The 13,125-nt window shown below is 38.0% G+C and overlaps 1 protein-coding gene across 2 annotated transcripts in view; it reads left to right on the top strand.

Annotated features, from left to right (window-relative positions):
• Positions 1-13,125, top strand: part of LOC109535565 (chaoptin) — a gene marked incomplete at its 3' end in the record, with an annotated part of 53,198 nt that overhangs the window by 35,585 nt on the left and 4,488 nt on the right. For both annotated transcript variants that reach the window (XM_048668326.1, XM_048668328.1), the window contains 4 exon segments: positions 2,322-4,099; positions 6,587-6,879; positions 7,184-7,471; positions 8,553-8,850. In XM_048668326.1, coding sequence (XP_048524283.1) covers positions 2,322-4,099; positions 6,587-6,879; positions 7,184-7,471; positions 8,553-8,850 — 2,657 coding nt within the window.

Here is a 13,125-nt window from a genome sequence, read left to right as displayed (position 1 = left end):
CGCAGCAATCTCGTTTTCTTTGCTCCTGTTCGTACCAGTTGCCCAAGTGAGTTTTACTCTGTTTGAGCTCCCGGCCAGGGTTGTAAGTTCTTTTACACAATCTAGCACACATTGTGATCTGATTGTAGTGGGGTATATGGCTATGGCTACCGCTGGCTTGCTCGCTCCCCAACCCCACAACCTTCCAGGTACGGGTGTTCAGATTATTTTGGACACCGATCCTGTGTAGTGTCCTCTCCGGAGGTGTAATTCGGGGATGAACACGCGCTTTGGCTTGGGAAGCCTGTTTGCCTCCACAAGCACCAGCTCCGCTCCAGTCCAAGGTTTCGCCTCTCTCACCACCGCACCGATCCAATCCACAGTGGCCTGGTCAGAGCAGGCGATCAGAAGGGCGCCCCCTGATAGCGGCATTCTGCAAATTTAGGATTCGTGGTCCCTGGTTGCAGTTCATCAATTCTCTCAAGCAGGTGCCTCTTTATGAGTTCTCCCTGCTCAGGAGAAAAGTTTTTCTCGGGATGTCCGACCGCCGCTATGGCCATCTTAATCCCGAAAATCGCGTCCCTGTACGACTTGTGTGCGGTTCTTTCCTTACGGAAGTTCCCATACACAGCCGCTTAGGTGCGGTTTGTCTGGTGTTCTGCCATCCGACCGGTGTGGCTTTTGCGTCCCAGTCGTGGCAGCTTCCTTGGTGTGTGCTGATTCCCTTGAGGGCCTATCTGGCACAGTTTTGGTTGGTCGAAATTTTTGTTTGTCCCTAACCATTCTTTTCTTCCGTCTGGCGGCTACCGAGAGTTTTTTACCCCTCGGTCGATCGCCAGCTGCAGAGCCCGATGGTTCTTCCGAGGAAGCCCCGCCGGGATTTGGTGGTGATGCTATGTTGCTGTCCATATCATTCCCACGAGCAGCTAGGGAAAGGTTGGGCCACCCACACAGAGCCACGCATGTGTGGGTAAGGCTAATACAATGAGGTGCGTCTGTTGCCTCAAGGTTAGTTACTATTAGCTGGGCTTCCCCCCAGCATTGCATCTCTTGGCGCGCGCTATACCGTAAGAATTGGGAGGTGTTATGGTGTCCTCATCACGCGATCCGGGTAGTGAAACCAAGATCCCCGTGCCCCCTGCAGTACCTATCTCGAGACCGGAGCCACGAGAGTAATTGCACTGCAGGCGGTTTGCGGTTTGTCTCTCGAGCTGGTCCGCGGCGACGGCTTTTGCGTATGGCCGTCACTAACCGATCAGATGTATCTGACCGGCTTTCCACCTATCCGCCACCTGGGGTCGCGCCGGTGTGTAGCTCAACCGGATGTTTTGGATATTTTACTTGAGCTAGTTCGTTGGAACTTTTGCTCTTTTTTGACTGCCCTTTTCGGGACTTTTAAGTTTTAAATTTGGAAGAGTTTAATTTTAAATGAGTACTTTGTAGAAGTGACCAGTGGATTTTTTCCCGTGGCACCTCTGGTTGGGGTTAGGGGGGGAAGGGTGGGAAGGAAGAAAAAAAGGGGGGTTTGTGTGGAGGTTTTGGGGAGCTAATCCCAGTTAAGGGGGGCCATGATGGTTTTGTGGCCCTGGTCATTGCTAGGAAGTTTGAAGGTGTTTTGGACTAATGGGTTTGGGTGGTTAAGCACTTTGGCTTTGAATTTCGCGTGTTTTTTGGTCAGGAATTCCGGGATAGTGTCAGTTTTTAGGTCGTTGTGGATGTCTTTGTTACGTACGTACCAATTGTAGCTCAACCAACACGGGTTTATGCATTTATAACGCTCCCCCTTCTTAGCACATGGCGCGCGGACTCTCCTCCTTTTTAACCAGTACAGCATAATTTAAATTATTTAGTCAATCTTCTTTTTTTCGCCTGTGTGATGTTACTTGATGATAGTTCGGTGGGTTTAAAATCGAAGGGACTGAACGGATCAAAATGAGCAAAAATTGACGTTCCCCCTTCTTAGCCTGTACCCTTCATATGCATTCTCTCCTACGTCTCTGGCTCACAGCGGTATGCAAGTGATTGATTTGTTCATCAAAATGTTTAAACCCTGTAGATTTAAAGCTAGGCTGTTTAGGCATATTGAGGATACCTATAGGACATCGCCTGTTCCACAACATCCATCAAAGAACGAAAAAAATTTTCAAAATACCCTATGTTTGACTTAGATATCAAACAAAACGCATAGCAATATCTGCGTACAACTATTAATATTTGATTTGTTTTTTATCTCTATTTTTTAACTTTAACCTTAACTTATATTAATTAAATTGTGTCGTAGTTTCTACCAACATACAATTCGATTCCAATAGGAACACATCTAATAGAAGCTTTTATTTTAGGTGGAAGACGATGCATTTGAAGGTCTGGATAATCTAGAATATCTGAATTTAAAAGATAATAACATTTTGTTAATCCCTGCATCGGCTTTGGGTAGACTTCCACGACTAACTTCTCTCCAGTTGGATTACAATAGAATAACAGCCTTGTCCAGTGAAATATTGCATTCAATTGCAGAACGAGTAACAAAGCTCGTGATTTCCAGTAACGTTGTTAGAGAGCTTTCCAGTGCAACGTTTCAAAATTTCAGAAATTTAAAAAACTTGGATCTAAAAAGAAACTGGATAACGAGTTTATCCGCTGATGCATTTGTTGGGCTTGAAGACTCATTGGAGCATCTCGATTTATCCGAAAATAAAATCATGACTTTCCAAAAACCTCCTTTACCTTTCAACGCGCTTAAAACTTTAGATTTGAGTAACAACTATTTGGAAGAGTTGCCGAATGCACCATTTAATTTCTTATCTTCCCTTAAAGCACTGAATTTGAGTAATAACTTTCATTTATCTATTCTACTAGGAACTACTTTAAATGAATTAAAAGAAATTGAGGTAATTGACTTTAGTTATTGTGGATTGCAGTCAATTTCTCCAGAACTGTTTCAGAAATCCAATTCATTAATCGAAATTTATATTGGTCATAACAATTTCTCAGAAATACCTAGCAAAACTTTTGTGAATATGCCAAATCTAACAGTTGTTGATTTATCCCATAATAGAATAACAACAATAAAGCAAGAGGCGTTTGCATTTGTGATGAATATCAAGCAGCTTAGCCTCAAAGGAAATCGACTTAGATCATTTAAAGGAGAATATTTCAATACTGGCACAAGTTTAGAGCTCCTAGATATATCAAATAATGAGTTAAATTACCTATTTCCTTCATCGTTCAGAATTCATCCTAGACTAAAAAAGATTATCGCCAACAGCAATAAACTAATTTTCTTTCCAGCTGAATTAATTGCAAATCTGCAATTCATAGAATATATCGACTTGTCTTTCAATATGCTGAAGGCAATAGATGAACTAGATTTTGCCAGATTACCCCGCTTAAGAGTTCTAATGTTATCAAATAATAATCTTGAAAACTTAAGTGAGATGGCGTTTCACAATAGTACCCAATTACAAAGACTTGACTTAAGTGCCAATCAATTGGAAAGACTCGGTGACCGAATTTTTGAAGGTTTGATCAGACTGGAAGAACTTAATCTGGCCAACAACTACCTTGTTGATTTACCGGAAACTATTTTTGAACGAGTAAAATTGCAAATGCTTAATAAAATAATTCTGTCGCGAAACAAATTCGTAAATGCTCCCTTTAAAGCACTCCAACGCCAATATTTATCTTTGAATGATGTCGATTTATCACATAATAATATCGAGGAAATTCCGGAAGACAATCATATAATGGTCAATATTAAAAAACTCGATTTTTCCTTCAATCCCCTGTCCTCTGAAGCATTAGCCAATATTATCGGAGAGCCAAAAACAGTAAGGAGTTTAAATCTGGCTAATACGGGAATCTCAACATTATACAGACTGGAAACACCGTTTTTGAAGCATCTGAACTTATCATACAATAATATTTCAAAATTGACTGGTGGCATGTTTGAAAGAACTACTTTATTGGAAACTCTGGATTTGTCTAACAATGAAATTGCGAGCAGTAAAGATTTCTCCAATATTTGGAAAATGTTGCAAAGTTTGAAAATGTTGAACATATCTAATAATGCAATTGAAGGAGTATCAAATGCCGATTTTGAAGGATTAAGTACTTTAAGGTAAGTTTTGTTATTTAAGTTATTTTAACGAATGTTTATGATCTTATTTTAAGTGGGGCATTTAACATTGTTTTTGCCATGCGGTTGGAGCTATATTTGATTCCGTTTGGTATTCTGGCTCTGGGTATCATTTTCAATATAATTTCATAAATCAAACCAAATAAAATATGTTTAAAAAGTATAAATCGACAGTTCAGTTACACGATATATATCGATAAACAATTCAACTTAATGAATGAAAAATATATATACCCCGAGAATCGCTTTTTAAAATGTTGAGTCTCGCCTACAATAAGAAGAACTGGATAGATGCCGTTTCTTCAATTACGGCATCTATCCAGCATTACAGCAATGTTTTCAATGAACTATATGTAATGACATTTAATGCCATTAATGCAAGTATATGCGGCAACAACACAACACTGTGATTAGTAAGTACACTAATTTTATTCTCAAATTAGAAATATATCGAAAGAATTGCCCAAACAAGAACTAACAATAATTATGGCAAATTTTAACGCAAAGATTGGAAAGGGACTGATAGAAGATATCATAAGGCCATATGGGCTCAGGGAGAAGAACGATAGAGGAGACTTACTTGGTTCCTTTGAAAAGAACAAGAATTTATAATAACAAACGCATGGTTTAAACTCCCAGCTAGGAGATTATATAACAGTGGAAACATTTGATGAGACTGGATCGGTTACTGATATTGTAAGGCCTGTACATCATCGCAACATTCGTTCAGCTGAAAACATCGCTGTTTTTCCTCAAAGTGTGGGGGAAGACCCGATTTCGTCGATTCCCCGACGTGCTCAACATTTGGGCTTGTCTTACGGCTCATTGTGGAGAATTTTGCAATTGGATTTGAAACTCCATCCGTGCAACGTCCAACTGACTCAAGAACTTAACTTAAGCCTCAAGACCATGGACAACGCAGAACATACGCAAATTGGGTGATTGAACAACAAGCCGTTGATGATAATTTTTCGAACCGAATTTTCTTCAGCGATAATGTTCATTTTTCGCTCGGTGGTTACGTGAATAAACAGAACAGCCGTATATGGAGTTCTCAAAATCCTCAGGTGATCGCAGAAAGGCCTTTGCATCCTTAAAAAGTGACCGAGTGCTGTGCATTATGGTCCGGTATTGTTGTTGGCCGGTATTTTTTTGATAACGATCAAGGAATAGCCATAACAGTCAATTCTAAGCGCTATAGACGCATGATAACCGATTATTTTTGGAGAAAAATTGAAGATTATGATGTGGAAGACATGTGGTTCCATAAGGATGGGCAACGAGTCGCACAACACTGGTAGTTAGAGCCCTATTGCAAGATAAATTTCCAGGACGCGTAATTTCGAGATTGAGTTAGGTCAATTGGCCCGCAAGATCCTGCGACTTTACACCGCTAGATTTATTTTTTGGGCTATGCGAAAAATCGTGTTTACGCCAACAATACTCAAACTCTTGAGCAACTGAAAGCCAATATCCGTGAAGTTATGATTGAGATATTACCCATAATGTGCCGCAAAGTCATTCAAAATTACCTCAAAAGGATTGAGGCCTGTAGGAGGTCCCGTGGACGACATTTAAATGATATTGTTTTTAACGTAGAATGGCAAGGTTTAATCTTCATAATGAATTGAAATTTTTGTCTCCATCTTTACTTTCTCAAGCATAAAATAGAGAACCCTTTAAAATTGGCGAGAAAGGGGAAGTGGTTAATACTGTGAAGGAACGAAAGCTCCAATATTTGGGACACGTAATGAGAAATGAAAACTGATTTCACTTACTGCAGACTATCTTGCAAGAAAAAGTACTAAGAAAACGAAGTGTGGGTAGAAGACGAATCTTATGGTTTAAAAACCTTAGAACCTGGTTTGGTAGTACAACTGAGTTGTTCCGGGCTGCAGTAAACAAAGTTAAGATAGCATGTATGATAGACAGCATCCGAACCGGATAGGAACTATATATAAGAAGAAGAGAAGTACTGCTTTTAAATCTGAACAACACTTTTGCCCTTGCGTTTTGCATTTTCATATGTAAAATTTAGTTTTTCATTCATAATAATGAATATTATAAACCTAATATTGATTTTATACATCTATAATTTTGATTTATTTTCCTGCCAAAATAAATCAAAATTATAGATGTATGAAATCAATATTAGGTTTATTACATTCATTATTATGAATGAAAAACTAAATTTTACATATGAAAATGCGAAACGCAAGGGCAAAAGTAATTGTTATTGTATTTTTTCCTAGGTTCCATGTAAAATGTGAAATAACTTTTATGAAATATTCGATAAGTACGAACTTTTATTTCACATTTTGACTGAAACCCAGGAAACAAAAAATATAATACATCTATAATGTTTTCTTTGTACCTTTCTAAAAATATTTACGTTCTTTCACATTTGGCTCCAACATTAAATTATTTACTTCTCCATAGAATATGCAAGTAATTAAAACTTGATTTTAGATATTTGAGCATTCATTCTTTAAAAGAATGCAGTAAAATTGAAAAAACGAGTTTCAAGAATGTACCCAATCTAGTCGAGTTGAACGCTTACGGATACCCGAAAATTGGATATCTTGATGTAAACGGAATATTGCAAAATATGCCACTATTAGAAAAACTGAATATCGAAACCAAAGATGCAGCCATAGGTAAAGACCAGTTACAAATCATGTCACATCCAAGACTACATGAACTTGGCATTAGAGGATCGAGACTCGGAATTATTTCCTCTGGAACTCTATCGGGAATTAAAGGTATTGTATATTAATATACAACAGAAATATGAAAAGCGTTCAAAATATAATTTGAAGTAAAGCAAATCCTGGTTCTGTTCTATTAATAAAACTATTATTATTCAACTCCGCGATCAAAAAAGTATTTGTGGAAAACCGCTGCCCAAATGAATATTTGCTTCTCATTCTATTCAAACATCAACTAGTTGAATTGTGAATACGCATATTTTAATTCAAGACTTGAATTAGAACTACTGTTTTATGTTTAGCATATATCATTACATTCATGTAATTTGAAATCCAAAATAAAAATTTGTTATTTTAGGTCCGAATGTATTAATCAGCTTTATAAATACTTCCCTAACATCCATTCCACCCTCTCTCTTTTTCCCGGTCCCTAGATCTTCAAAAACCACATTAGATGTGACCGGGAATCAGTTAACTACGTTGAATGTACAACTTTTAACAACGTTAGAAGATAGAAGAGGAGATTTGCAGCTGACTGGATTACAATCCAATCCCATAAATTGCGATTGCAATTCACGGGCTTTGAGAAGATGGCTGCCCTCGCACATGATGACTGTAAAGTGTTCAAGCCCAGCATATTTAGCTGGTAAGTAAACCAAGTCGGTCAAATTTAAAACTAACCCTGGTCCAAGGGCGGATCAAGGAGGGGAGTCATGGGGGTCATGACCCCCCTTTGTTCATGATTTATGTAGACTAGCCATATTTTTTCTAATTTTATAGACAACAAAAGACACCCCCCTGACATGAAAGCTAGATCCGTCACTGGCCTGACCCGTTGAGGTCTCGCACCTTAATCTGTTCATACTGAAATCGAAGAAAGAAAACTGGTTCCTCCTAACAGTGGATCTTTTTCTTCTGGTATTCCTTTCTGTCGATACGGTTTCCCACATGTAAAAGATATATTCGACCGATGACATGTTCAGCATTCTTTCCAACGTGTCGCGGTCTTCCTCGTCATCTTCGCACTGGTGTAGTTTTATTTGTCATTTTTCGTAATTTATCATAGCCCATTCTACACGCGTTTTTGTTCCAAAATCACCGTCTTATTCCAAATAAAATTTTCTCTATAAAAATATAAATTTTCAAAATAACCAAATTTAAATGATTTGATTATCTGTGATTATAATTTTGTTCTCAGATCTCCATTGTTATCTGCTGTTAAACTGCTCCCAGATACGTAAATTGACTAACAAGTCATATTTTACATCTTATTGGAAATTTGGATAGTCCTTGGTATGCCTCGTTGATGTTCACTCCACACTTAGTGACGTGGCTTATGGGTTAAAAAAGTTTAAAAAAATTGTCATTCTAAATTGCCTTCAGAGTCCGCCAAAAGTATTGCGTCGTCCGCATAGCATACTATGTGATCCAGGATACTATCTTATCCATAGCTCCACCGAAAATAAATAACTGATACATCCCTTCCCTTTATTTCTCTGATTGTACTTATTACTTATTAAGATCTTATTGGCGACTATCTTCGATAGCAATTTTAGTGTTGTATTAAGCAAGGTGATCGTATGGTAGTTGCTAGGACTCTTCTTATTTCGTTCTTTGAATATTACTATAGTAATGCTTCATTTCAATTGGTTTGACACTCGCCTGGGTAGCAATAAAATCATATGTATATGAATCCAACACTAAACTACTTTCAATTATATTTCCAGGCAAATATCTGGCTGAAATTGGTGATGATGAACTAACATGTGATCCAAAGAAGATACTTCAACAATCCACGACCCACCCAACAATGTCCAGTTTATCTGACACAACCAGTTTGCAAAAGAAACCCACAGAAATGGATATAATTTGGTCAACGCCAGTAACGGATAAAATTGAACAAAAAGTAAAAACTGCTGCAAATGGCCTGTCTACTTTGAACAATGATGATACGCTGATCATTGGTATCGTGGGTGGTGTGGTAGCTTTCATTGCCATTCTCATCATAGTGATTTGTATTATAAGGTAGGTGCCCAGTGTAATGAATTTCCAGAGCTATAATAGTGAATTCAGAACTGCCAAGACCGTTTGTATGTGCAAGTATGTTTCTATTGCTCTGTTTTGTGCAGCCCCAAACTTGCACACCATAAGTCCACACTGGCTTGAGGACTTGATTATATCATATTCTTATTTATAACAATAGCTTGTTATACACTATGAGAGCTGAGTTTCTACCCAATAGCCAATACATCTTTCCATACTTCAGATTCAGTTCTTCCTGTTTCTTCTTAACGTGTGGTTTCCATCTGAGTTTTGAATTGAGGGTTATGCCTAGAGCTGTATTCCCATATGGTACAATTTTGTCATTAATGTATACTGGTTTGTAGTTTATTTGTTTGTTGGTGAAGTCGATATGGACCGAATTCTCTTCATTTAATTTTATGCGCCATTTCAGGGTCCAACGTTGAACCTCATCTATAGCTGATTGGAGTTTTTCAGTAGATTGCATAGTGCTGTCGCCTATCGCTAGGATTGCAGTGTCATCGGCAAATGTAGCAACAACATTTTGATCAGCAACAGTAGCTTGTCGTAATTCTTCTTCAACCCCACTCACACTGACATCATCAGAGCCTACTGGCAGTTCCGATCTGTATAGTAGATAAAATATTGGTCCCAATACACTGCCCTGTGGAACCCCTGCTTGAATTTCCTTCTGCATTGTCTTGCCTGACACTGAAGTACCTCTCAGTTGTGTAAGATTTCAATATTTGTGAGTATTGAACCGGAAGCAACTTTTCAAGTTTATGTATCAAGTCTTCGTGCCAGACTTTATCGAAAGTCTGTGCAACATCCAGGAATATAGCTGAGCAAAATTTATTATCTTCTCGCGAGTTTTCTATAGTATTGACGATTCTATGGATTTGATGATCCGGGATAATCTGTTGAACTTCAATTAATGGGTTTAGTGTTTTCAATAGAAGTTTTTCAAATAGTTTGGACATAACTGGTAGTAGTAATATTGGACGATATGATATTGCTTCATGAAGTGGTTTTCCAGGTTTTGGAATCATAATCACTTCTTCCACCTTCCATAACTGTGGGACGCACTGAAGTCGAAATGAAGCATTGATCAGGTTGGTGAGCTTAGCAGGGTTCTTCCTGCTGTGTAATATGAGGCAATGTTTCTGCGTTATCCACTGCATTAGGTTGAAATATTTCCTCAAGGTGTTCTGCAAATCTTCTGGCTTTTTGCTCATTGCTTTTAGCCTAGCTCTCATCTGCATTTTTAATTGGGGGTACATGCATGATTCGTCTTTTCAGGTTTTTGCTGGTTTTCCGTAGAGAATATTCTGTACTAGAATCATTAGTAAGTTTCCGTAGGAACTCGCCAATGGTATCGTTCTTTATCTGTTTAATCTCTAGTATCAGCTGAGATGTAATGTAATTATTTAGTCTAGTTTTATCCTGCGGGGATCTGGACTGTTGCCATTTTTTCCTTGCTTTTCTTTTTTTCGATAATAATTCCAGAATTTCTTTAGGATAGTTATTTCCTTCCAGCTTCTTTTTAATTTCTGGTGTGTTTTTCCAATGTTATTCTAAAACTCTTCCAGTCAGTCCTTTTATTAGCTAGACAGGGCTTGTTTGGCTTTGAAATGACTCACTCAGAGCCAAAACAATCGATGAATAATCCGAATTAAACTCCAGGTTGTCTTCAATTTTCATATAATTGCTTGATACATTTTTAATTACATCCACAGCTCTGGAGCGTTCTTAGCAATTCCCTTCCTTTGGTTGTAATTAGTCTGCATCCCCAGTGCGTATGCTTCGTGTTGTAGTCTCCGCCTATTATAAATCGATTTTCTAGATTTTTGAAGAGTTCTTCATATCTTCCACATTCGATGTTGTGTTTTGGAGGACTATACACACTAGACAACGTAATGTTACCATTCTTGGTTATAATTTTCACTATCATGTCTTCTGCTTCAAATTTATTTTCCTCATAATGGCAAATATTTTCTTTCATTATTACCGCACTTCCTCCTTTCGCTGCGTTTTCTGGATGAATTGCGTGATAAACTTTATATCCTTTAAATTTAATAAATGATTGCCTTGTGAAATGTGTTTCTGATATTAAACAACTTAAATAAGTCATAATTTTAATTGTACTATACATTATAGTTTTTTTAAACTTTTGAGTATAAATTTCGTCTAGTATCTTCTTCAAGTTTTTTAATTCTTCGGTTGACACTCAAAACTGTATGTCTTGTCAATCGCTTGGACTTTACTATCCGTATTTCGTTCTTGATTTGTCATTAAGCTTGATATAAAATTTTTAATCATATCAGTAGTAGGATTAAAATTCTAACACCATATATTAATCTTTACCATAAAGGCGAATTTAAAAAAATTGTCTTTATTTTTTATAAACATATCTTTTGGCTGGTACCTATATCTCTTGATTATTCGATTATCTAAAATCATACATGCTTGACTTCCCCGAAGGGTTTAAGTATAAGGTTCTAATATGCTTAGGTTTATGATTTAAGCTTCAGTTTTCAGATACTAGCGTTTAGATATTTAAGCTAATAGAAAACTCCGAAATCACAAAACCAAACGAAATCGCCAAAAACATCGCCAGTCGCCAATTCAAAAAACATTGTCGCCAACATAAGCAAAAAATCGCTTTTTTAATCTAATTTAATAGTAAGGGTAAGTTTGTGTTGTAATGGCGCCCGGGAAATTGAAGAAAAAGAAATAAAAAGGAAAGAAAAGAACATTAGAACGGGAGAGCTTGAAAGAAAAGGCAAAGAGACGTCCCTGCTCGGGCACCAATTTTGTAATTGCGTCTGGGAAATTGGTGACAAAATAAAGAAGAGAAAACGGGAAGAAAAAAAAAAACGGGAAGTTCGGAAAAACTTGAAAGAAGAACAGAAGTAACGTCCTTGCTCGGACGCCATTTTAGTAATGGCGTCTGGGGAATCGGAGAAAAAGAAAAACGTTGTTCCGTGAACTTACCTTTCAAATTTAAGGTTTAATGCTGGTAGTCTAGCATGTTCGGACTTGAACGGGCTTTCGGAAATCTCGGGCGCCAGCCATCAGGATTTACGTGGTGATGGCCCCACAGCGAGGGTAGCTTTTATATAGTGGAGAAAGGAAAAACCCAGAAGTCAATGCGCAGTGGGCAGAATTAAACAATATAAGGTTTATCCATTGACAGATCCGAAACTACATTGACAAAATAAGCAAATAAACAACGCTAACGAGAACATTTCGGTTTAACAATAAAATAATAAAAATCAAGATAACGGGGCGATTTTTAGGTGTTTTGGAATTTATTGAAATACATATCTGTCCGGACTGACGATTTATATTCAACAAAATAAAATGGTATTTACGAATGATTTTAAAATTAATGAAGAAATGCGATTACAGAATTAAGTTATTCGGAAACAGGGGAGAAGAGGTGCGTAACGGGTTGGTTGGAACACGTGGCGGCTTTTAATTAAGCGGTGGTGAACGATAGTGATTTATGACAATTAATTCTTGTCCCGGCGGGTGATACCCAGCCCAGCCAGATACCCTATACCCAGAGCAAAGCGAGCAGACCCTATCCTGGTAAAACCGCCGAGGTCAGGCGGAACGAGGAGTTTGTAACACTCTTTCCCTCTGCCCTCGGAAGCCATACCCGCAGCGGTCCTGGTGTTACCTTCTACTTACCGGTGATGCTTTTTTTGTTATTGAGGGTGGAAATAAATGCGGATGATGACAAGCTCGAATCTGACGGGCAGCTCTACTGAACTGGCACGAGAGAATCAATAATAATCAACTATCTGGCGGGTAGTTAAGAGAACGGTGGGTAGAGCTAGAGAACTCTCCTTAAAACTTGTCTTGTGTTGAAAGTTTTTTAGACTTAGCCAGTTAGGGCTTTTAGTCTTTAGTGCTGACCTATGAGTAAGCCTGGGTGAGGTAGGGGATTATTTGCCTGAGATTAGTGAATAAGAAAAAAAAATCCACTGAAAAAGAAGAGGTAAGTTTTGGGGTAGTTTGGAAGAAACTGGTTCTGTAGTTTGGCCTTATTTATCTTTAATGTGTTTAAATTTTGTTTTTCGTTGGACCAGGTTTTTTTTCTTTCTTAAGGTGGGTGTTCCCAAGGGGGGTCTGCCATTAGACTATTGGAAAATTAGAAGTGGATTTTTGGGATTGTTCGGGAAAAAGTCTCTTGGATTAGGGGGTTTGTGTGGTCGAGGATTTTGGTTTTGAACTTTTTGTGTAGTTTCGAAATGAATTCCTGAATCGTTT

This window comes from Dendroctonus ponderosae, unplaced genomic scaffold (genome assembly GCF_020466585.1).
Source record: "Dendroctonus ponderosae isolate FM_Combo_2020 unplaced genomic scaffold, Dpon_F_20191213v2 Dpon_F_20191213_1, whole genome shotgun sequence".
NCBI classification, from domain to species: domain Eukaryota; kingdom Metazoa; phylum Arthropoda; class Insecta; order Coleoptera; family Curculionidae; genus Dendroctonus; species Dendroctonus ponderosae.
The sequence above is the reverse complement of the archived record's forward strand: the minus strand, read 5'-3'. Positions and strand labels throughout refer to the sequence as shown.